Below are 23533 nucleotides of genomic sequence, written 5' to 3' on the forward strand. Positions count from 1 at the left end.
AAGCACCGACAACGAAAAGGCAGCACCGCCAACGAAAAGGAAGCACATTTGGAAGCACCGACAACGAAAAGGCAGCACTGGCATCGAAAAAGGTACCACATTTGGAAGCAGCGACAACGAAAAGGCAGCACATTTGGAAGCACCGACAAAGAAAAGGCCGCACCGTCAACGAAAAGGCAGCGCATTTGAAAGCAACGTCAACGAAAAGGCAGCACCGTCATCGTAAAGGCACGGACCGCTAGACCGGGTCATGACAATATCAGACATATAGACCATGAACTCAGTACGCACAGGAAAAAGGAATGTACACGAAGGAAAACGGAACGTACACGCAGGAAAACGGAATTTACACTCAGGAAAACGGAACGTACACGCAGGAAAAACGGAATGTACACGCAGGAAAACGGAAGGTACACGCAGTAAAACGGAACGTACACGCAGGAAAAACGGAATGTACACGCAGGAAAACGGAAGGTATACGCAGGAAAACGGAACGTACACGCAGGAAAACGGATCGTTCACGCAGGAAAACGGAATGTTCACGCAGGAAAACGGAATGTACACGCAGGAAAACGGAATTTACACGCAGGAAAACGGAAGGTACACACAGTAAAACGGAACGTACACGCAGGAAAAACGGAACGTACACGCAGGAAAACGGAAGGTACACGCAGGAAAACGGAACGTACACGCAGGAAAACGGAATGTACACGCAGGAAAACGGAACGTACACGCAGGAAAACGGAACGTACACACAGGAAACGGAATGTACACGCAGGAAACGGATTGATCACAGGCTCCAAAATTCATTGGCTCCAATATTCATTGACTCCAATATTCATTGGCTCCAATATTCATTTACTCCAATATACATTGACTCCAATATTCATTGGCTTCGATATTCATTGGCTCCATCAGTCATTGTCACCAACAGTCTTTTGGTTCCAAAAGTCTTTTGGCTCTAAATATATTTGGTTAGAATTCTTCGAGTCTAAGAGACTATGAGGCCACATGGCTACGAGTCTAAAATGATCTAGCTATTTACGAGTTATACACGGCTTGCGAGGCTAGAGCTACGAAGCTTCTAGTTCACAAGTTTACGTGACTTCGAGGATACAGAACTACAAGTCTGCATGAGTACTTGACTACGAAGCTACTCGTCTACAAGGCTCCAGTTGCCGTATCTGTCTTCGACGGAATTTTCTCTTTTGTTCCAACTGCTTCATCAGCATTATGTTATAAGATTACAAGGCTACTTGCTTACGTAGCTTCAAGTCTACGAGGCTCCATTACATCATGTCTACGCGACTACGAGCCATGAGGTTACGAGACTATGTGAATACGAATCTTCAAGTTTACGAGACTGCGAGGCTACAGAGCTACGAAGCCTCTAGAAAACGAGTTTACGTGTCTGCATGGATACAGGAGTACAAGTCTGCATGAGTTCTTGACTACGAAGCTACTCGTCTACAAGGCTCCAATTACTACATTTGTCTTCGACGGAATTTTCTCTTTTGCTACATCTGCACCATCAGCATTATGTTATAAGATTACAAGGCTACTTGCTTACGTAGCTTCAAGTCTACGAGGCTCCAATGCATCATAACTACGAGACTACGTGCCATGAGGTTACGAGACTATGCGATTGCAAGTCTTCAAGGTTACGTCATCGCGAGGCTATAGAACTACCAAGCTTCCAGAACGTATGGTTACGAGACTGCATGACTAATTGGCGGCGCGGCTACGAAACTTCATGTCTCTAACCGACTACAATAGCACTATTCAGTGGTGAGAGTTAATTTATCTCATGCAAAGGTACTTGCTGCAAGTAGTTCCGCTTTTCAACATCAGATGACGTCACGTGTTGCTTGCAGGTAAATAATATTTATTTCTTATATGCGGGATGCTCACAATCGATCGCATAAGAAGGATGGCTTCGTTAGTCTCCAAAGAGAAGGAAGTTCATCCTTCCTGCTAGTGCTTCTCAGATTTCTCACGGTCCGCCATCTTGGATTGCGACGTTACGGCAACCATCTTTGATGGGTGTGACCTTGACCTTTGACCGAAACCGCAGGAATGATACAAGCACTCGGATTAATCATCAAAATATTGATAAGAATAATCAGGAGCACACGGAGAAAACCATCACAATATTGTTAAGAATAATCAGAAGCACACGGAGAAAAACGACACAAGTTTTCTTTGATAACATAAAATTACAGGGAAAACAAAAATTTAAATAAAAAATAAATAAATAAAAAATTTAAAAAAATTTAAAAATACATAAACTGATTCTGCTAGCTTGTAAACTTATCATTGTTGAGCAAAGATAGAGTTTTAGTACAAGCCAGAATTTTATGTATTTTTAAATTTTTTCAAATTTTTTATTAATTTATTTTTTTTTAATTTTAGAAAAATTTTTTTCCCTGTAATTTTATGTTATCAAAGAAAACCTGTGTCGTTTTTCTCCGTGTGCTTCTGATTATTCTTAACAATATTGTGATGGTTTTCTCCGTGTGCTCCTGATTATTCTTATCAATATTTTGATGATTAATCCGAGTGCTTGCGATCATTCCTGCGGTTTCGGTCAAAGGTCAAGGTCACACCCATCAAAGATGGTCGCCGTAACGTCCCAATCCAAGATGGCGGACCGTGAGAAATCTGAGAAGCACTAGCAGGAAGGATGAACTTCCTTCTCCTTGGAGACTAACGAAGCCATCCTTCTTATGCGATCGATTGTGAGCATCCCGCATATAAGAAATAAATATTATTTACCTGCAAGCAACACGTGACGTCATCTGATGTTGAAAAGCGGAACTACTTGCAGCAAGTACCTTTGCATGAGATAAATTAACTCTCACCACTGAATAGTGCTATTGTAGTCGGTTAGAGACATGAAGTTTCGTAGCCGCGCCGCCAATTAGTCATGCAGTCTCGTAACCATACGTTCTGGAAGCTTGGTAGTTCTATAGCCTCGCGATGACGTAACCTTGAAGACTTGCAATCGCATAGTCTCGTAACCTCATGGCACGTAGTCTCGTAGTTATGATGCATTGGAGCCTCGTAGACTTGAAGCTACGTAAGCAAGTAGCCTTGTAATCTTATAACATAATGCTGATGGTGCAGATGTAGCAAAATAGAAAATTCCGTCGAAGACAAATGTAGTAATTGGAGCCTTGTAGACGAGTAGCTTCGTAGTCAAGAACTCATGCAGACTTGTACTCCTGTATCCATGCAGACACGTAAACTCGTTTTCTAGAGGCTTCGTAGCTCTGTAGCCTCGCAGTCTGGTAAACTTGAAGAAGCGTATTCACGTAGTCTCGTAACCTCATGGCTCGTAGTCGCGTAGACATGATGTAATGGAGCCTCGTAGACTTGAAGCTACGTAAGCAAGTAGCCTTGTAATCTTATAACATAATGATGATGAAGCAGTTGGAACAAAAGAGAAAATTCCGTCGAAGACAGATACGGCAACTGGAGCCTTGTAGACGAGTAGCTTCGTAGTCAAGTACTCATGCAGACTTGTAGTCCTGTATCCTCGCAGTCACGTAAACTTGTGAACTAGAAGCTTCGTAGCTCTAGCCTCGCAAGCCGTGTATAACTCGTAAATAGCTAGATCATTTTAGACTCGTAGCCATGTGACCTCATAGTCTCTTAGACTCGAAGAATTCTAACCAAATATATTTAGAGCCAAAAGACTTTTGGAACCAAAAGACTGTTGGTGACAATGACTGATGGAGCCAATGAATATTGAAGCCAATGAATATTGAAGTCAATGTATATTGGAGTAAATGAATATTGGAGCCAATGAATATTGGAGTCAATGAATATTGGAGCCAATGAATTTTGGAGACTGTGATCAATCCGTTTCCTGCGTGTAAGTTCCGTTTCCTGTGTGTACGTTCCGTTTTCCTGCGTGTACGTTCCGTTTTCCTGCGTGTACCTTCCGTTTTCCTGCGTGTACCTTCCGTTTTCCTGCGTGTACGTTCCGTTTTTCCTGCGTGTACGTTCAGTTTTACTGTGTGTACCTTCCGTTTTCCTGCGTGTAAATTCCGTTTTCCTGCGTGTACATTCCGTTTTCCTGCGTGAACATTCCGTTTTCCTGCGTGAACGATCCGTTTTCCTGCGTGTACGTTCCGTTTTCCTGCGTATACCTTCCGTTTTCCTGCGTGTACATTCCGTTTTTCCTGCGTGTACGTTCCGTTTTACTGCGTGTACCTTCCGTTTTCCTGCGTGTACATTCCGTTTTTCCTGCGTGTACGTTCCGTTTTCCTGAGTGTAAATTCCGTTTTCCTGTGTGTATATTCCGTTTTCCTGCGTGTACATTCCGTTTTCCTGAGTGTAAATTCCGTTTTCCTGCGTGTACGTTCCGTTTTCCTGCGTGTACATTCCTTTTTCCTGTGCGTACTGAGTTTATGGTCTATATGTCTGATATTGTCATGACCCGGTCTAGCGGTCCGTGCCTTTACGATGACGGTGCTGCCTTTTCGTTGACGTTGCTTTCAAATGCGCTGCCTTTTCGTTGACGGTGCGGCCTTTTCTTTGTCGGTGCTTCCAAATGTGCTGCCTTTTCGTTGTCGGTGCTTCCAAATGTGGTACCTTTTTCGATGCCAGTGCTGCCTTTTCGTTGTCGGTGCTTCCAAATGTGCTTCCTTTTCGTTGGCGGCGCTGCCTTTTCGTTGTCGGTGCTTCCAAATGTGCTTCCTTTTCGTTGGCGGTGCTGCCTTTTCGTTGTCGGTGCTTCCAAATGTGCTTCCTTTTCGATGCCGGTGCTGCATTTTCGGTGTCGGTGCTTCCAAATGTGCTTCCTTTTCGATGCCGGTGCTGCCTTTTCGGTGTCGGTGCTTCTAAATGTGCTTCCTTTTCGATGCCGGTGCTGCCTTTTCTTTGTCGGTGCTTCCAAATGTGCTTCCTTTTCGTTGGCGGTGCTGCCTTTTCTTTATCGGTGCTTCCAAATGTGCTTCCTTTTCGTTGGCGGTGCTGCCTTTTCGTTGTCGGTGCTTCAAAATGAGCTGCCTTTTCGATGGCGGTGCGGCCTTTTCGTTGATGGTGCTTCCTTTTCGTTGTCGGTGCTTCCTTTTTTGTTGATTGTTGGTAGTACAAAATGTAGTGATTGAATATTTACTAGTTTAAAAACCTCTTGGTGTTACTAAAATATTTTTTAAGGTCACTTGGTCCTTTAGTAAGTATAAAAAATGTCACGACGGATTAATTGAATATAATTAGCTAACGAAGAAGGTCATGCGGACCTGAAATGACTAGTCTATACGTCTGATAATGACATGACTCGGTCTCATGGACTGAAGGCAATTAATTGGTCTATATGTGTGGTTTTGTACATGAACGGCTTATAGGTTATTCAGTTTATTGAAAAATTAGACTTTCATAATAGGCTAATCGGCAATGTATTAATTCGTTGGTCAGGTATATTGGCTTGAGTTTTTTTCGTAGAGTGAATGATTAATTAACTCCACGAAAGGTAATGGAAAACAGAATCTAAAATTTATTTAATAATTAGTTACAACTGTCACTGGTCAGGAATCGAACCGTGGACAGGAATCCATCGATTCAATTTGAAAATTAATTATTGATTTTTTCGGTGACTTTTGGAATTTTCCCCGCATTTCTAACTAAATAATTACATGATTTCAAGATGGCGGGCACCTCAGTAATAAATGATAAGTGCACTGTATCAGGTTATAATAAAACTTTCATGATGGTAAGACGAGTACACACAAGATGGTGTCCTCCAGCAGACGAAAACATGATGATGGCAATGATCGCTAGCATGTGGTAGCTCCTGGTAGCATGTACTGAACATACAATGACGGATCCATGATGTTCATCAAGGTTAAAAGTCAAAGATCAAGGTCACGGTAAAATTTTAAGGTCAAGGTCAAATTTCAAGGTCAAGGTCAAATTTAAAGGTCAAGGTCAAAGTTCAAGGTCAAAGTTCAAGGACAGGTCAAAGTTCAAGAACAAGGTCAAAGTTCAAGGTCAATGACAAAGTTTAATGCCAACAGTTGAGGACAATGGTATGGTGCCCAGAAAATTATACTAACATGGTATCGGTACACTCTAGCGGGTGAAAACAAGATGGTGGTCTCCAGCAACGAAGACAAGATGGCGGACATGACGTCATACTAGGTGACGATATATATGATTTGAAAAAAGTGATGGGAGTCAGTATGCCAGTACCCAGTGCGGGGGGAAGGATCGGTCGCCATTTTTAATTTTTTTTGCACCCGTCGTGTTCGAAGCGAGGACTCCGAACTCCGTGTCGTAAAAGTATGTTTTTTAAATATTTTTATAAAAATTTTATTAAATGGATTTTTTATGAATTTTAAAATTTTTTCCATTAAAATCGGATAATAAATAAAAAAGTTAAAGATGGCGGGCGTAACGAAAATTGCAACGGTGACGTCATAATTCAAAATGGCGGATAACACAATGCCGGAATGTTCTATAAAACACAATTACGACATCCAAGATGGCGGATCCAAAATGGCTGTCGGGGTCAAGGTCAAGGTCAAAGGTCAAGGTCACATCCATGATGAGGCTTATCTGAGGCTGTAGACATGGATGCTTAAGCCTACATATGGACATTTCTAGCTGCTGGGATTTTTACGGAATAAAACGGGAAATTTTCCCTCGATACGGGAATTTTTCCCTCGAAAACGGGAATTTTTGAGTCATTTTGAGTCAATTTTGAGGAATTTTGAATCAATTTTGAGGAATTTTGAGTCAAAAATGGCCGCTGTGACGTCACAATCCAAGATGGCGGAAAGGACACACAGCTCCACCGCCTGACGCCTGTTTTAGAATCCCCATTTACATACTACTCGTAAACGTCGTAACCTGCAACGATTTCGGCGATGGTCACGTACGGATTTTCATACGTGGGAGCGATCGGTGCCACGTGCTGTTCCAATTTTAACTCACGATATTTTTTTCCTAACCTAACTAAAAACTAAGTGTGTTTGGGAGGGGTCCGGGTTAGGGAGGGAGACTAAGTGCGTCTCAGGCCGAAGCCTATCACGCCTTAGTCATGCTGGGATTAGCCATGCAGGGAGAGGGTCGCATGCATCATGTGCTAGGAGGGGATTGGCCAGCCATGGCAGCGATTGGCGCCATGACTAACTCCCCTCACTCTTATCTCTAGTCTAAACTACTAGTTAAGTTGGGCCCAGGTAAAACCTGAATAGACACAGGGAAAACCCTGGTCACTTTCATGCGGAATGAAAGTTTGCATGCATTAAATGTAGGAAAGTACAGGAGACAGAGGATGGTCTGGATGAAGAGTTTGCCAGAGTAGAAAGATTCTACCATGCGGGGGTTGGGCACTTGGACTCGAGGTCCGCTTTGGTGTCTTCTTCGGGACTGGAATTTGATGGCCTGGGACGCAAGCGCCCCTGGTGGTGAGTGTAACACGAAACACTCACATCCGCTCCAGACAGCAGCACCTATAAACTGAGCTTATTACAATAAATGCATGTTGCGTGGGCGAGGCCGTGCTAACATGCCTAATAGGTACTTTAAATAAGCATAACTAAAACTATGTTTTTTTTTTAGTAATAATGTTTTTATTAATACTATATATTATAATATAGGATAATGTAACTACTTTAAAGTCTATTCACTTGTTATAGTGGAAGAATTGTCGGCGTATACGTTTAAAGGCGAATGAAGAAGGAGCATTCGTATTTTATTATTTTATTAAATGGGGGTTTTATATGCGTGCCACTTCCGAAGGACGCCGCCCATTAGCATACAGCATGCCACTCGTATCGGTACCCCCAACTCGATCGGTATATACTTTCACTGATAGCCCAAGCAGGCGCCTCCAGGCATGGCACGGCATCTGCAGTTAAATTATTAACTTAAGTCGTCACCTCGCTCTTTAGCATGGCCATGCCCATGTGCGCAGACAGTATGCCACAGTAGTGTATAACTTTACTGCTCGCAAGGCAGACCCGCCCCGTACGAGGCTCTTCATTTCTGTATAATACAGCCTACTAGCTATTTAAATTTAAAATACGTAATGATGATATGTGTCACTGTAAATTATTACTTCGCCTCGCACCGCAACTCAGTCATGCCCATGTTTGCGATCGATTGGACACCCTACGCATTTGGTGTTTCTTTTTACCGTCCGCAAGGGCAGACTCGCCGCTGTACGAGGCTCATCATTGCTGGATAATTACATCCTACTTATTTATTTAGTATTTATAAGTTGAATAATATAAGTTAAGGTATTACTCGCGTAGGAAGTTAGTCCGTCCGCAACGGCGGGGCCGGGATCTGTACGCGGCGTGATTGGCCAGCTGGATCGGTCAATCACAGAGCAGCTAGGGTGGCCTTTGCGCTAGTATTGAAATTGGCATTTTATATTTAAGATATAATTCTGGGTCGTGGTCTCCAAGAGAGGAAATATACACATTTGTACTCAAGTGACACTTATCATAGAATTTCTGTGCAGTCCTGACATAATAATCTTTCAGGAGTTCGAGTTTAAGCTCCCTGTTCATAGCCCTGACGGGGCAGTACACAGGCGCATCTGTCGCGATACGAATGCACTTTTTCTGTATTCGCTGCAACTTTATCAAGTTGCTCTCAGCTGCTGTTGCCCACACTGGTGCCGCATCTATACTAATATTATAAAGCTGAAGAGTTTGTTTGTTTGTTTGTTTGTTTGAACGCGCTAATCTCAGGAACCACTGGTCCGATTTGAAAAATGCTTTCAGTGTTGGATAGTACATTTATCGAGGAAGGCTATAGGCTATATTATATTATCAATAACATTAGGGATCCTTACTAAAAGTCTAATTTAGAATCAAATGCGTTGGAGGGGGTTAGATACAACATGCAGTACACGTACGAAGTGTGTGTTGACAATGCCGCAGGTGCTAGAAGTTTATTTCCTATTGCCTATTAACATTGTTGCCACGCACTAGATGCCTTATCATTCTTGATTTTCCCATGCAAGTAAAAAAAAACCTGTGTGATATTAACAACAAAGCAATCAGTACCCTCATATAGAATACATATAGATAGTGTGAGGTATATATGTAGATGTAAAGAGATAAATACAGATAGAGATACATAGATATATGGGACTATAGATGTAGATAGAGATAAATATATATTTAGAGACATGGATAGATTATTTGTATATGTGTAACTACTTCAAACATATTACAAAACCAAACTGAATGAGGCATTGCAATGCATGCTGAGCATTAGCTAGATAATGGAATCTTTTCAATATTATTAATCCCTTATTTTTCAGTTTTTTTTTCTATATTGCTTTATAGAGTCTAGATTACATACAGACCAGGTAAATAACTATAAACTGGCAGAACAACGTCTGTCGGGATCTGAAAGTGATATAAATTATTTTGCACACTTGACATTCAAATTAAGAAGACCATTACTTACTACATCTGATCTCTAAACAATTCCCCTTCACCGTGTTCAGCCCGGGCAACGCTGGGTACTTCAGCTAGTATGTTATAATGGGCTTAATAATTAACGCTTTATATATTACTAAGCCATTTTTACTTAGCTCCCTAGTCTCCGGCTCATGACTGGATAGAGTGTCATGAGTCGTGCGAAGGCAGCCTTTCTTTTTAGTTCTATATGATCGCGCCAAAATAGTTTTCTATCCATATGTACTCCTAGATATTTAACTATATTTTTATGTGATATTACAACATCGAAAAGTGTTAGGCGTGGTCTAATTTCTAGTTCTGGTAGATGTTTACGCGTGAATACTATGGGGTCTGACTTTGTCGGATTTACTTTAATTCGCCATTTTGTGCACCAATTTTCAAATAGGTTTAATGCGGTTAGCATCCTTTCTGCTGCCAAATTTAAGTTTTTTGACCTACTGGACAGAACCGTGTCGTCTGCATATAATCCAAATTGTATATATCTATGTTCGGGTCTTAGCGTATCGTAAATAAAAATAGTACAGGCCCTAGAATACTGCCTTGCGGGACCCCTGCTTTAATTTGTTTTACATCTGACTGAGCCCCTTCAGTCGTGACTCTAAATGACCTTTCACTTAAATATGAGGCAAGTAGTTTTATATAACAGTCGGGGAAACCTGCTTTGTAAAGTTTATATATTAATCCCGCATGGAAGACTTTATAGAATGCTTTTTCAACGTCTATAAAAGTTGCTATACTATAATGGTTCCAGGTAAACACATCAATTATTAATTCTGTCATTCTAACTAGTTGATGTGTTGTTGAATGTTTTCCACGGAAACCAAACTGTTCGCTAGGCAATACGTTATTATTTTTAATGTGTGTGTTGAGTCTTTGAAGAATGATATACTCAGCCACCTTTGATAATATATTCAGTAAACTAAAAGGTCTATAGTTTTGTGGGAGGGTTTTATCTTTGCCAAGTTTTTTAAACTTTTACGTTCGCTTCTTTCCATTGCGAGGGGAAGTATTGTAAATTAAATATAGGATTTATTAGGGCTGCCAGATACTCAAGGATTTCTTCTGGCAGCTTATTAAGTACAATTGCCTGGATTCCATCGTTTCCAGGGGCCTTACGGGGTTTCATACGTTTAATAGCTTGTTTATCTTCCTGCGATTGAGTTAAAAAAGGCTCTGTGGTTAGGGGTTGATTTAATTTAAGTCTAATTTCCCTATAAACTTCAGCGGTAAATCGCGGGTCGCAGGGCTCGAGATTTGGTGAGAAAGCTAATTCTAGAGTATTCGCGAATGCCTGGGCTTTATCGATCGGGGTGAATGCGACACCAGTGGGGGTCTGCAGCGAAGGTATTTTCTCTGTTTTACGGAGAAACAGCTTTGTCATATTCCAGGTGCTATTATCTTGCACCTGGAGCTTCGAAACTTTCTCGTTCCATAGGCTACTCCTCCATAGTGCTATTTTATCGGAAATTACTTTTTGTAACTCATTAATGCGCCGTTTAATATCCCGTTGTCGACGTCTCCTGAATTCATGCCTTAATCTTTTTTTCTGGGTAATTAAATCTCTAATATACAACGGCAGCTCGTCCTGCTTAAAATTAACCTCCTTTTCTGGAATGCACGAGTTCATTGCAAGCTAAATTTGTTCTGTAAGTTCAATTACTGTTGAATCTATATTTTCTTTAGTTCAAAGTTAGCAGCATCGGCTGCAGGTAAATTGTCAATTAGTCTTGCCTGAAAACCTCTCCAGTCTGCTTTTTTGTAGTCTTTAGATTTTCTCGGCGGATTGATGGCAGTATCCACGTCATTGAATATTAAGTGGGCTGGAAAGTGATCAGATGACATTTCGTGTACGACTTTGAGTTCGAATCCCGTGTGAACTCTCTTGTTTAGGACGATATCTAAAATATCTGGGGTGAGCCTTATTGCTCCACTGTCGTGAGTTGGCTCTGAGGGAGCATATATTTGGTAGTTTTTAGTAGACTCGTGCTTCGTTACACAAAGCCGTTTGCCATGTTACGTCGACAGTTCCAGTCTGTATGCTTGGCGTTAATGTCACCTTCTGCTAGAAACGCGGGTACCGATTGATAACTTATAAATTATCTAGATCATTGGAGCTGATGGAGCTGTTGACTCTTTGGAGCTATGGAGCTTTAGGAGCTGTTGGAGCTTTTGGAGCATTGGAACATTTAGAACTGTTGGAGCATTAGAGCTGTTGGTATTTTGGAGCTGCATGAGCTTTGGAGCTCTTGGAGTCTTGCTTATATTGTTGAGATCGAATTAATGAAACGAGAACGTATCACACTGCTTCGAATTTTTTCGATCATATGTGCTTCTTTTTGAAATGTTGTTTTGACTCGTGTATTATAGTAAATGGTTCTTGATTTGACTAGCATATGATTCCGTCGGTTTCATGTAAATAAGCGAGTCCTCAGACGGCGGGGCTTTCAGTTTGTTACTGACGACGACGGTGTAAGGGTCAGCTAGTTTGTCTCATCTGGTGCATAAGCTAAACCTAGACACCGACAGTTCTTCCACAATAACTAGTGAATAGACGTTAATATAATTACTTTAGCCTATATTATGTTATATAATATATATTTAAAAAAATCTAAAAAATCAAAAACCAAAAACATAGTTTTAGTTATGCTTAGTTAAAGTACCGTTAATGCATGTCATCACGCGCAACATGCATTTAATAAAATTAGTTTAGTTTGTAGGATGATTAATTTTCTTTCTTTTAGTTATAGGTGCTGCTGTCTGGAGCGGATGTGAGTGTTTCGTGTTACACTCACCACCAGGGGCGCTTGCGTCCCAGGCCATCAAATTCCAGTCCCGAAGAAGACACCAAAGCGGACCTCGAGTCCAAGTGCCCAACCCCCGCATGGTAGAATCTTTCTACTCTGGCAAACTCTTCATCCAGACCATCCTCTGTCTCCTGTACTTTCCTACATTTAATGCATGCAAACTTGCATCCCGCATGAAAGTGCCCAGGGTTTTCCCTGTGTCTATTCAGGTTTTACCTGGGCCCAACTTAATTAGTAGTTTAGACTAGAGATAAGAGTGAGGGGAGTTAGTCATGGCAGCAATCGCTGCCATGGCTGGCCAATCCCCTCCTAGCACATGATGCATGCTACCCTCTCCCTGCATGGCTAATCCCAGCATGACTAAGGCGTGATAGGCTTCGGCCTGAGACGCACTTAGTCTCCCTCCCTAACCCGGACCCCTCCCAAACACACTTAGTTTTTAGTTAGGTTAGGAAAAAAATTGGTGCATAAGCCACGTAACTACATGTTCTTGAGAACTCGATGGCATTTTTACCGACTTTAACGTCGAATTCGATGGAGGTTGTACCATCGACTACGGGAACCCTGTCGTCAGCGACGACGATGACAGCGGAGCGATCAATGACCGCGGTGTCGGCAGACTCGGAGATCCCGACGTTATCGGTACCTTCAACTGCAGACATTTCGACGGTGTCTCTGATACCCGCATCGACTTGTGCTGTTCCATCGGATGAAGTTTCACCAACATCATTGCAGACTTCAAATAACTACGAACATTTATCGCGTCAGTGCAAATACTGCAGTGCAGCATTCACTACCACTTCATGTGCGCGCAGACATGAAAGAAGTGGTTGTTCGAGTAATGCTCAAAGAATACTATTTCAGTGCAACAAGTGCATTAAACTAATTTCACGTCTCAATAGCTTACATCGTCATTATAAATATTCTCCGAGAAAGTTAAGTGCAAGCATAATGAGCATGGTTGTTGTTTTGACACATATATTGAACCAGCCAATGAGAATATATAAGTGGGGTCCAGACGATAAGACGTTCAGTCAGTCTCTGGCTGCGGTGCTGTGCTGATCGGGTAGTTAGATTTGAATAACATAATAATAGACCAGTATCTAGCAGTTTTTGAGAAATCGATGGTATCATTACCACTACTAACACTGACCTGGATGTAAGGCCTACTATCAACAGTGCAGATCCGATGACAACGTCCTCAACAACTACACCTACTCTCTCAGAACAGCAGGAGATTTCAACCTATGCAACATCTTCCACAGTGCAGAACTGGAAGGCTTCAGAAGTTAACATTTCAACGAATTTACAATGGTTGACAACAGTGCTAGTGACAGCGATAAAGGAAGCGGCATCTGACGGCGTTCCATACACCCCACTGTACGTACTGTGACAAAATCAAAAACTTGAAATTACGTGATTGTGTAATACACAATTGTAATAATAACTCTGAACGCATTAAATATCAGTGCAATAGGTGTTGTAGCCCAGGGGCGTAGCCAGGGGGGGGGGGGGGGTTAGGGGTTCAACCCCCCCCCCCCCCTTAGCACCAAATCTTTAATTAATTTCTTATTCATCACTCAAACAAATTTCATTTTTAAATTAATAAAATTTTTATCATTACCTACAATATTTAAATTTAAGTACCGAAAACTGCTAAAATAGCACTATTTTACACATTAAAATCCAAATTTTTCCGGGGGAGGACACCCGGACCCCCCGCTTTAATACGGGGGGGGGGGGGCGCATGCGTCTTAACACCCCCCATACACAAATCCTGGCTACGCCACTGTTGTAGCCACTTTATACACTATGGGAGATTTAAAAGACACCTCAGGAATTGTGATAGACTGGCTGTACATTCATCAGATTCAAGCTGTATATACTGCGACAAGGCATTTGTATGCATAAAACATGAAGACATCATGAAATATATCACTGTCCTTTCAATGAAATTGATAATTCTTCTCTGTGTGAAAACTTTGGTAATCAACTGTCATGTGGAAATGCTCTGAAAAGACATTCAAAGTCGTGTAAAGGACTTAATCCATATAATAAGATGACTTTTAAGATCGAAAATGCTCAAGACTTTAGTAATTTGTCTGTGTTTTTTTTGTACTTGTAGTAGTGTAAAATTGATATAATAAAATTTTTGTTTTTAAAAGAACTTGCGGTGTTTTATTTTCCCGAACCTGAAATTATTTCAGTTTGTTAATTGTCCATGTATCTTACCAAGTGTATAGTCGATCTAATTAATCAGGAATTTAATGAGTGATTGTTTTGATGATTTTTGGGATTTTTCCCGGATTTATAGATAAATAATTACACGATTCCAAGATGGCGCCCAAATTTACAGATGGCGGGCACCTCAGTAATAATAATGATTACTGCACTCTAGCAGGTTAGAATAAAACTAGCATGATGGCAATGCACTCTATAAGACGAGTGCACACACAAGATGGTGTCCACCAGCAGACGAAAACAAGATGGTGTCAATGTCCTCTAGCAAGTGGTAGCTCCTGGTAGCATGTACTGAACACAAAATGTCGGATCCATGATGGTCGTCAAGGTCAGTCAAATTTATAGTTCAAGTTCAAAGATCAAGGTCAATATCAAATTTAAAGGTCAAGGTCAAAGTCAAATTTCAAGGTACAGGTCAAAGTCAAGGTCAAAGTTCAATATAAATGTCAAATCCAAGGTCACGGTCAAAATTCAATGCCAACAGTCGAAGTCAAAGGTATGAACAGAAAATTACACTAACATGGCATCAGACACTCTAGCAGACGAAAACACAATGGTGGCCTGCGGTGGACGAAGACAAAATGGCGGACATGACGTCATACCAGCTGATGATATATACCTTGGTATTGGTGGTGGGAGGTCAGTCTACAGGTGGCTTCTGTGGAGGAAGGTTCTGTCAGTTTTTTTATTATTTTGATCTTACCAGGTTCGAACCGAGGACTTCAAGGCCTAAGTGCGTTTATAAATAGAATTTTATTAAAATTTAATTAATATAATTTTTTTTAATTTTTTAATTTTTTTCAGATGTTCTAGCATAAAAGTTGCGGTTTTTAAAGATGGTGGCCGTAACGAAAAGTGCAACGGTCTAGAATCAAATATGGCGGTCATAACAAAACGTATAACGGTGACATCGTAATCATTTAAGATGACGGGCGTAACGAAACATGCAACATTTATGGAATTTAAAATGGTGGTCGTAACGATATTTGCAACAGGGTTTTTAAATTATTATTTTATTAGAATTATTTTAATTAAATTTTTTATGAATTTTAAATTTGTTTTATTAAAATAGGATAATAAATAAAAAATTCATGATGGCTGCCGTAACGTAAATTGCAGTGGTGACGTCATAATCCTAGATGACGTCAGATGCTTATCGGAGGCTGTAGACATGGATGCTTAAGCATCTTTTAGGATTTTGTGTTCTTTCTAAGGCAAAAGACTAATGAGGTTTTACGAAATCCTAATTTTTGAATTTTTGAGGGAGAAAACGAGAAATTTTTCCTCAAAACTAATTTTTGAGTAGTTTTGAGTCATTTTTGAGGAATTGTGAGGAATTTTGTAGTCCAATATGGCCGCCGTGACGTCAAAATCCAAGATGTCGGTCTGCACCAGGCACCACGCGCCAGTGCCAGTCCATGGAGCCCCTTTTCTATACTACTCATGCCACATGTGCAACCTGTCTCTCGGTGCAGAGACCTGCTGCTCGGGAGCTACTCACCCGTCCACGCAGTGTCCTGCCGTGATGACGAAGCTGCGGGTGAGGATGGCACCCCCACACACATGCTTGTTGTTCCTGCGCACCGACACCTGCAACACGACGTGGCGCTGCGTTCTGCAAGTGTTTTATTTTTTGTATTGCCACTGAAAAAACTTCGGGACCAAGTACACTGTAATTTTTTTTGTAAATGGAATAGATATATTTATGTAATATTACAGATTTTTGTAAATTTCTACATTTACATGAAGACAACGGTAACACTACAAAATAGTGTTCGCAGTTATAATGAGTTTGAATTCTTACCCGGATATGTATGCTCTGTATATTCTCAGTAACTTCAATAGTTAAAGTTATTTGTAAACCGTTCCCTGAATAGCTTCCCAGAATTAACTGCGCACATAAATAAGGATAATAAAAAAATTGGGTGCGTGTACTTATGTACGCGCGTGAGTTGTTATACTTCTTTGGCATCATTAAAAATATTTTTTAATTGCATGCAAATAATTAATTACAATAAAATAATAAAAGGGCTGGAAAAAGATTGCCAACACAGTCAATAAAGTTCAGTTTAAATTTGAAAAATTAAATAAATAAAATTTAGAGAATAATAAATATATATGACATTATTTGTACTAAATAGTATAAGATTCTTGATTTAAAATATTTATTATTGGTTATTTAATATTTTTAAAGAAAATAAATAAATTTAATAATAAATTCAAAAATTTAATTTAAGTTTTTTTTTTCATTTTTTAAATATTTATTATTTTCTTAATTTAATATTCACGTTTCATATTTATCAAAAAGCTTTCATTAAATTTGTTCATTAATTTTGATAAATTGTTATTATTTATTCTATTCAATAATAAATATCAAAAATTAATATTTTAATTTGATGTTCGATTTTAATTTTTATTACAATTTTTTTATTAAATGTTTTATTAAATTTATTTCTTTATTCTGTAAATATTAAATAACATAATAATAAATATTTAACATTGATAACTTAATAATACTTAGTATTAATTATATTAAATAATAATATTTTAATTTATATCAATTAGTAATACATACGGATAGTTAACATTAATTATATTGGAGCACTTGAAATGTATAAAGGCACATTTTTTTTTACTTATATTTACGAATATAAAATAATATTAATCAAAATATTCAATTTAAATCATTACTGAATATAATTTATTAGCACAAATATAATTCGCACTTGTATGAAACTAAAACACGTGTTGTGAATGTAGAAACTAGAAACATGTGGATAAATAATATAATAATGAAAACAGTGATCAGAGGCGACGAGCATGCCAACATGCACAACTAATAGAGGTTCTATTTATATTTTATTGGTAGCTTTTTTTCGAGACTTAATGAGCGGTTTAGCGGGCAGCTTCAACCTGTTAATTTTGTGTTACAGTGATGCGCGCGCATCTTAAAACTTCACGCTCATCATTTTTTTCATAACACGCCTAAAGAACTATAACTTCAAAAAAATTAAAATTAAATATCTACCGCCGAATTTTGAACCACGTTCTTTCAGCATATTGACCGCGCAGTATAACCACTGCTCTGACAGAAGGTTACGGGGAAAATGTGTGTTATATTTGAAGTAATACCAAAATAATGTGTTTTTTTTTAAACCTTGGAATTTACTCTTTACTATAACTATTTTAGTTTACCAAAATAAATTCCATGGTATTTTCACTATCATAAAGTTTCATTTGGCACACCAATACGTTTTGTATGTCCCCTAATGTGGGTTTATGTTCATACACGTGCGTCCGCCATCTTCCTGTGGAAATGTCGTCACATGGTGCGCGCGCAGCTTCAACCTGTTAATTTTGTGTTACAGTGATGCGCGCGCATCTTAAAATTTCACTCTCATCATTTTTTCATAACGTGCCTAAAGAAGTATAACTTCAAAAATAAATTCAATTAAATTGTTGAGTATTAGATTTAACTTTACCATGGTTTTGAAAATTATGCTCGAATGTAACCTCAATTAAAAAGTAAAAATATATGCCAGTTTTTGGAAGAAATACTTATTAATATCTCGAAATATGTATTTAATTTATTAAAAAATAACCATAGCCATTTTTGTACTAAATAACAATGTTTTTTCTTTTGCTGTATTACAAACTATATATTGTAAACTGGTTTCCAAAGGAATCTTTTGTAAAGGTAGGAAAAACGTTTATCTGAGAATAGTAAATTTAATTATTTCCCAGTTTTGTACAACTTATATTGATATTGGGTGTTTTAAGATATATTTTCTGTAGATGAGAAGTGAATACAAGCATGATTTAACAAAATATCTTAGACACAAAATATTGCTGTATTTCGCTGGTTGTCATTGAAGAACCTCTGGAATGGACAACAAGGAAAGAACATCGGGAATGGACAACAAAAGAAGAACTTCGGGGACTGACAGCAAGGGAAGAACCATTGAAATTGACAAGTGAAGAACATTTGGATTGGATAAGAAGGGGAGAAAATTGTGAAATGACAACAAGGGAAGAATCTTTGGATTGGACAACAAGGTAAATGCCTCGGAAATTGACAGCAAAGGAAGAACCTCAAAATGGACAGCAAGAATGAGATCTTTAGAAATAGGCAATAAGAAAAAAATTGTGAATAAACAACAAGGGAAAATCCACGAGAATAAAAAACAATGGAAGAACTTCAGTAATAGATAAGTAAAGAACCTTGGGAATTGACAATAAGGGAAGAACATTTGAACTAGGAAACATGGAAAGAACCTCGGTAATAGACAACAAGGGAAATACCTCGGAAATGGACACCAAGGGAAGATCCTAGAAAATGGACAGCAAGAAAAGTTCTTTAGACATAGATAAAAAAAAGTAAAACCTTGGGAATAAACAATAAGGGAAAAACCACGAGAATAGAAAACTATGGAATAAGCTCAGGAATGAACAAGTAAATAATCTCAGGAATTGACGTATAGGAGAGACCATTTGGATTGGGAAACAAGAAAATAACCTCGGTAATGGACAGCAAGGTAAGAACCTCGATAATGGACGGCAACAAAATAATTTAGGAATGCACTGTTACGCAGTTTCGCACTGCGTAACTATACGACTACCAGGCAGCGCCCCTGGCTATCTGATGGATACCACCCGCAGCACAGGGGCGCGCAATGTTCGATTGCTGCGCGCCGGACGGCAATGCGTCGGGGCCGCTCGGGCCGCTTCGACTCCGCCCGGCTTCGCGGGCTTCGTCCGGAACTACCAAAATGACGTACTTCCGCTGCGGGTATCCAGACTGTTCCTCGGTCGGGCCCCGGCGGACTATATAAACCGGCCCAGCCAATGCTTCTGCAGGCGGTCGGTGGTCGTCTCTCGGGGCGTGCGCATCTCTCTCGCGGGCTGTTGGCTGGGAGTTCCCTGCGACCTATTGGGTAACCGAAGGCTGGCAGTGCGTGTTGGTTTTGTGTGCGTGCTGGGGGCGGCCTAGCAGCGCCAACTGCTACCGACCGCGTCCCGCGGGTGGCGGATACGGGAGCCCAGCTCGAGAGTTGCAATCTCGCTGGGGTGGCTGTGAATAACCAATAGCAGTCCGCGGACCAATGGCCGGCCTGTGGAGTCGTTATCACGGCTGTCGGTGTGAAAGGTAGCCTGAATGCAGCTCGGCGCGCGGCAGGAAGCAGCTTCGTCGGCGAAGGCCCGCAGGGGAGCTCGATGTGCTGAAAAAATGCGAAGTGTGGACGAACTGCGGGCTGGAACTTGCGGAGCTGTGAACTGCTGCGCGCGCAACGGAATTGAAATGCATCGGAACTCTGAAGGAAGACATCAGGAACCTTCAGCTGGGGCTGCTGTAGCTGTGGCAGCAGTAGCCTCGAGCGGCGCGACCTTAAACCGTCTCGGGGATTTTGGGTGGCGAGGTTGGTTCCCTCCCCCCACCCTGGCTTGAAAAGTACTGCTGTTGACCTGAAGAAGGAAGATGAAGATGGCGCAACGTCAGGCTGCCTTTCGCCTCGAGAGCCAGCAGTTCGAGCCGGTTTACTGGCTCGTCTGCCCACTTCTGTCTTAACTGTGGCTGCCTGGGCAGCTGTGGCTGGGCTGACGTGAAGTCGCCCGCCCCTGGGGGCGCATGCGCCCCTGGCTAATAATAACCCAGGAGCTCCCAACTTTAAATGCGGGCCGCAAGCCCAAGCACCCAACTCCACCAAGGTTGATTTTCAGCCCCTCCAACTCTTCTTACCTGGACCCTTCTTCCTCTTGTCCAGTAGTTACCTGCTTGCTTAATGCATGTTAATTGATCCCCGCATGAACCGGCCCAGGGTTTTCCCTGTGTTTATGCAGGTTTTACCTGGGTCACACTTAGCTAGCTTTTAAGCTAGGCGACCAATGGGGCGTCAGTCATGGCGCCAATCGCAGCCATGGCTGGCCAATAAACCCCAATAAGCACATGATGCACGCGCCCTTGTCCTGCATGGTTAAAAACCCGCATGGTAGAGTGTATAGGCTTCGGCCTGAGACACACTTAGGTCCTCCCCTAACCTGGACCCGTCCCTACACAATTAGAATTAACTTAGGCTAGGAAAAAAACAAAATCGCTTCTGCAGGCAGTCTCCCACTGGCACAGCAGCGTGAACCTGCAGTGACGACTATCTACACCACCGGCCTCCTCCGTCACGCTGCGGGCTGGGTTTTCCAATTTTTCCCAGCATCTTATACCTTTGCTGGTAATACCTTATTTTCATTCTTTGCTTTATTTCCCCCGCTCGTAGCAGTGTTTACGAAAGTGCTCCAAGAGCTGGAGCGTTTGAACCCAACTGTTGGTGGTGGGATCGTGTAATTTACACGAGTGAGTATCTTGCTCAATAGGTGATACTTGACTTGTCAAACCTTAAAAAAAAAAAAAAAAAACTCCGTCACGCTGCCCGACGACGTGCCGACCGCTTCAGGAAGGAAACGGTAAGAGACGCCGTCAGAATCTAAGTCCGTAAGGGACTCTGAAAAATTTTCAACCCAGTTTAAATATTACAAGTCCACGAGGGACTTAGAATAAATTCAAGCCGAATTAGTTTGGACTTAGAATTTTCGCAGAGTGAGGAAACAGAAAATTTGCCTCGTCTGTAGAATGAAGGGAACTGTTTCGTGAAGGTTACGGGTAAGTAAATGTTTGACTGGTGTTGAAAGTAAAATGGCAGTGGGGCAGTGTGGCATGAGACGGAGGAGAGGTCGAGTACCGCATAACGTAAAGTGTACCAACTTGCAATACGTTGAGGCTTACCGTAACGTAACCAACGTAGTTTTACGTAACGGATTCGACTGAACTGTTATAAGTTCCCGGACTACACAATCAATGTAACGATCACTCCTGTGTGAACTTCAGTACGCAGCTACTTCGTAGAACGACTGACGAGGCGAGTAAAGATAAAGACTGCTCGCCGCAATATTGGCGGGGCTCCTCGGCATACCGCTGTCAGTAACCAGGAGACTTTTGAATACGACCCGCTGAGTGTAAGAACGTGTGTGTAAGAACGTAAACATTTTAAGTGTCATAACTTCGGTATTGAGACTTACACCAGAAACACTGTTTAAGAACTTCAAATAATCAGACCACGATGAGAGAGAATGTATTTCAAGTTTAATCGATATTTCTTTATTATCTGGGTAAATTAGTTACAGATAATACTTAACTGTACTATAAGCGATTTCATGTCAGTTCTCCTTAATTATTTTCTTTACCTTTCTTATTTCTAATTGTAATTTGATATGTTTGGCAAATGTTAAATTCATGTTAGTACAGTTATTTAACGTAATATTGAATGTGCCAAAAACCAAATGATTTGATGTTCATATTTTCTGCTAAGATAATTTGTTTTTTGCTTTATAATAAGGCGTTAATTTAATGTGTGTGAAATATATATGTGATCCAATATTGTTAATTATATTTTTTTCACAGACATCGTGGGCACTTGCTGTAATCGTCAAAATAACAAATCAGAAGGTTGTCATATCTGAGCATGCGTGTATTGAAGGATGTGATGTTGTTATTACAAGTTTTGTTAATAAAAGCACTTTTGTTTCATGAACTTTAGAACCACTTTCTAAGATTCTCCCATTGTCCTCCCGCCCTTCCGAACTGGAGGTAACAGCACAATAAGGAAAACCCTCGGAAATGGAAAACAAGGGAAGAAACTCGGGAATGGACAATAAGGAAAGTACCTCGAAAATGGATAAGTGAAGAACCTCGGGAACGGATAACAAGGGAAGAATCTCGAGAATAGACAACAAGGAAAAAACCTCGAGAATTGACAGCAAGGGAAAAACCTGGGGAATGGGTGGAGAAAAATTGAGCAATGAAATTTAATATATGGCCCGACTGTGATTTTACAAAGCTGGAGCCCTTTGATGGAGAGGAAGACAGGAAATCATTCAAAGCAATTAATATTGCCATTATATCAACCATTCTTCATTCAGTTGAAACATGCAGTCATTAATCCACAAAATAAAAATCATAAATGTTTTCAGTAGACTGTTTTAACTCAATTTGTTGAAGTACCGAGTGAATCAATATTACATTGAAATGGAAGGAAGATTTAACTTCAAGTGACTAAATTATTCTACACTACTTTGTCAGAGAGTTACATTTGAGCACAGAAACCCGCAGGTATCAGTTAACATCTATGGTCTGGATGAAAACATAAAAGTTGTACCATTATGTGTGTCGAAGAAAGAAAAACCACGTCTGTGTAGGTCATATGTTATTGTCTGAGTAAAATGGCAAAAATTATCATTACAAATTTTTCAATATTAGTAAGGATCCTGTTAACTGCTCATCAAAAGTCCATTGTGTTTTATAAAAGGTGTTTCAACTAATATGATAGTAAAAAACGAGTATCTAGTTTGAATAGTCAGAACATGTTTGACAAGCATATGAAGTACTGTATGGAACAGGCACCAGACAAGAATGCAAGTCTGAAATGGAAAGCGATGAAAAGCCTCCAGTACATCATTTCAAAAATTATCTAAATGCAGACAAATTACCCATTGTCATGTATGTTGATTTTGAGGCCATGCTTGTTCCCATTAGCACATGTCAGCCAAACCCAAACCAATCATAATAACGTTCATACAGGAAGCATGAAAGTAGTATTCGAATGTATGTCCTGGGACACGGGTTCTGGGTGAGGAGTGAGTGTACGGCTGCCATCTTGGATTATGATGCCACGGCGGCCATTTTGGATGACCTTTACCTTGAACATTAACCTTGACCTTTGACCTTCAAAATTAACCAAAATTAACCACAATTAGTCAAAATTTACCCATAAATCCCCAAAATTTGCCAAAATTTCCATTTTTCTGGAAACCAATCCCGCCAAAAATTCTCAAAAATTCCACAGTTAAAAAATTAAGATTTCGAAAACCTCAAAATACTGTTTGCCTTAGAAAGAACACAATGTCCTAACAGAGGCTTAAGCATCAATGCCTAAAGCCTCTGACATCATCTAGGATTATGACCGCCATCTTGAATTATGACGTAACCGTTGC

The 23533-nt window shown here is 40.4% G+C and overlaps 1 protein-coding gene across 1 annotated transcript in view; it reads right to left on the reverse strand.

The window, feature by feature from the left end:
• The window catches only part of LOC134531360 (trypsin-4-like), a 178056-nt gene that overhangs the window by 81636 nt on the left and 72887 nt on the right, over positions 1-23533 (reverse strand). The window contains exon 4 of the mRNA XM_063367059.1: positions 15999-16087. Within this exon, the coding sequence (XP_063223129.1) occupies positions 15999-16087 (89 nt within the window). The remainder of the gene's footprint in view (positions 1-15998; positions 16088-23533) is intronic.

The sequence above is a fragment of the Bacillus rossius genome, chromosome 3 (assembly GCF_032445375.1).
Source record: "Bacillus rossius redtenbacheri isolate Brsri chromosome 3, Brsri_v3, whole genome shotgun sequence".
NCBI classification, from domain to species: domain Eukaryota; kingdom Metazoa; phylum Arthropoda; class Insecta; order Phasmatodea; family Bacillidae; genus Bacillus; species Bacillus rossius.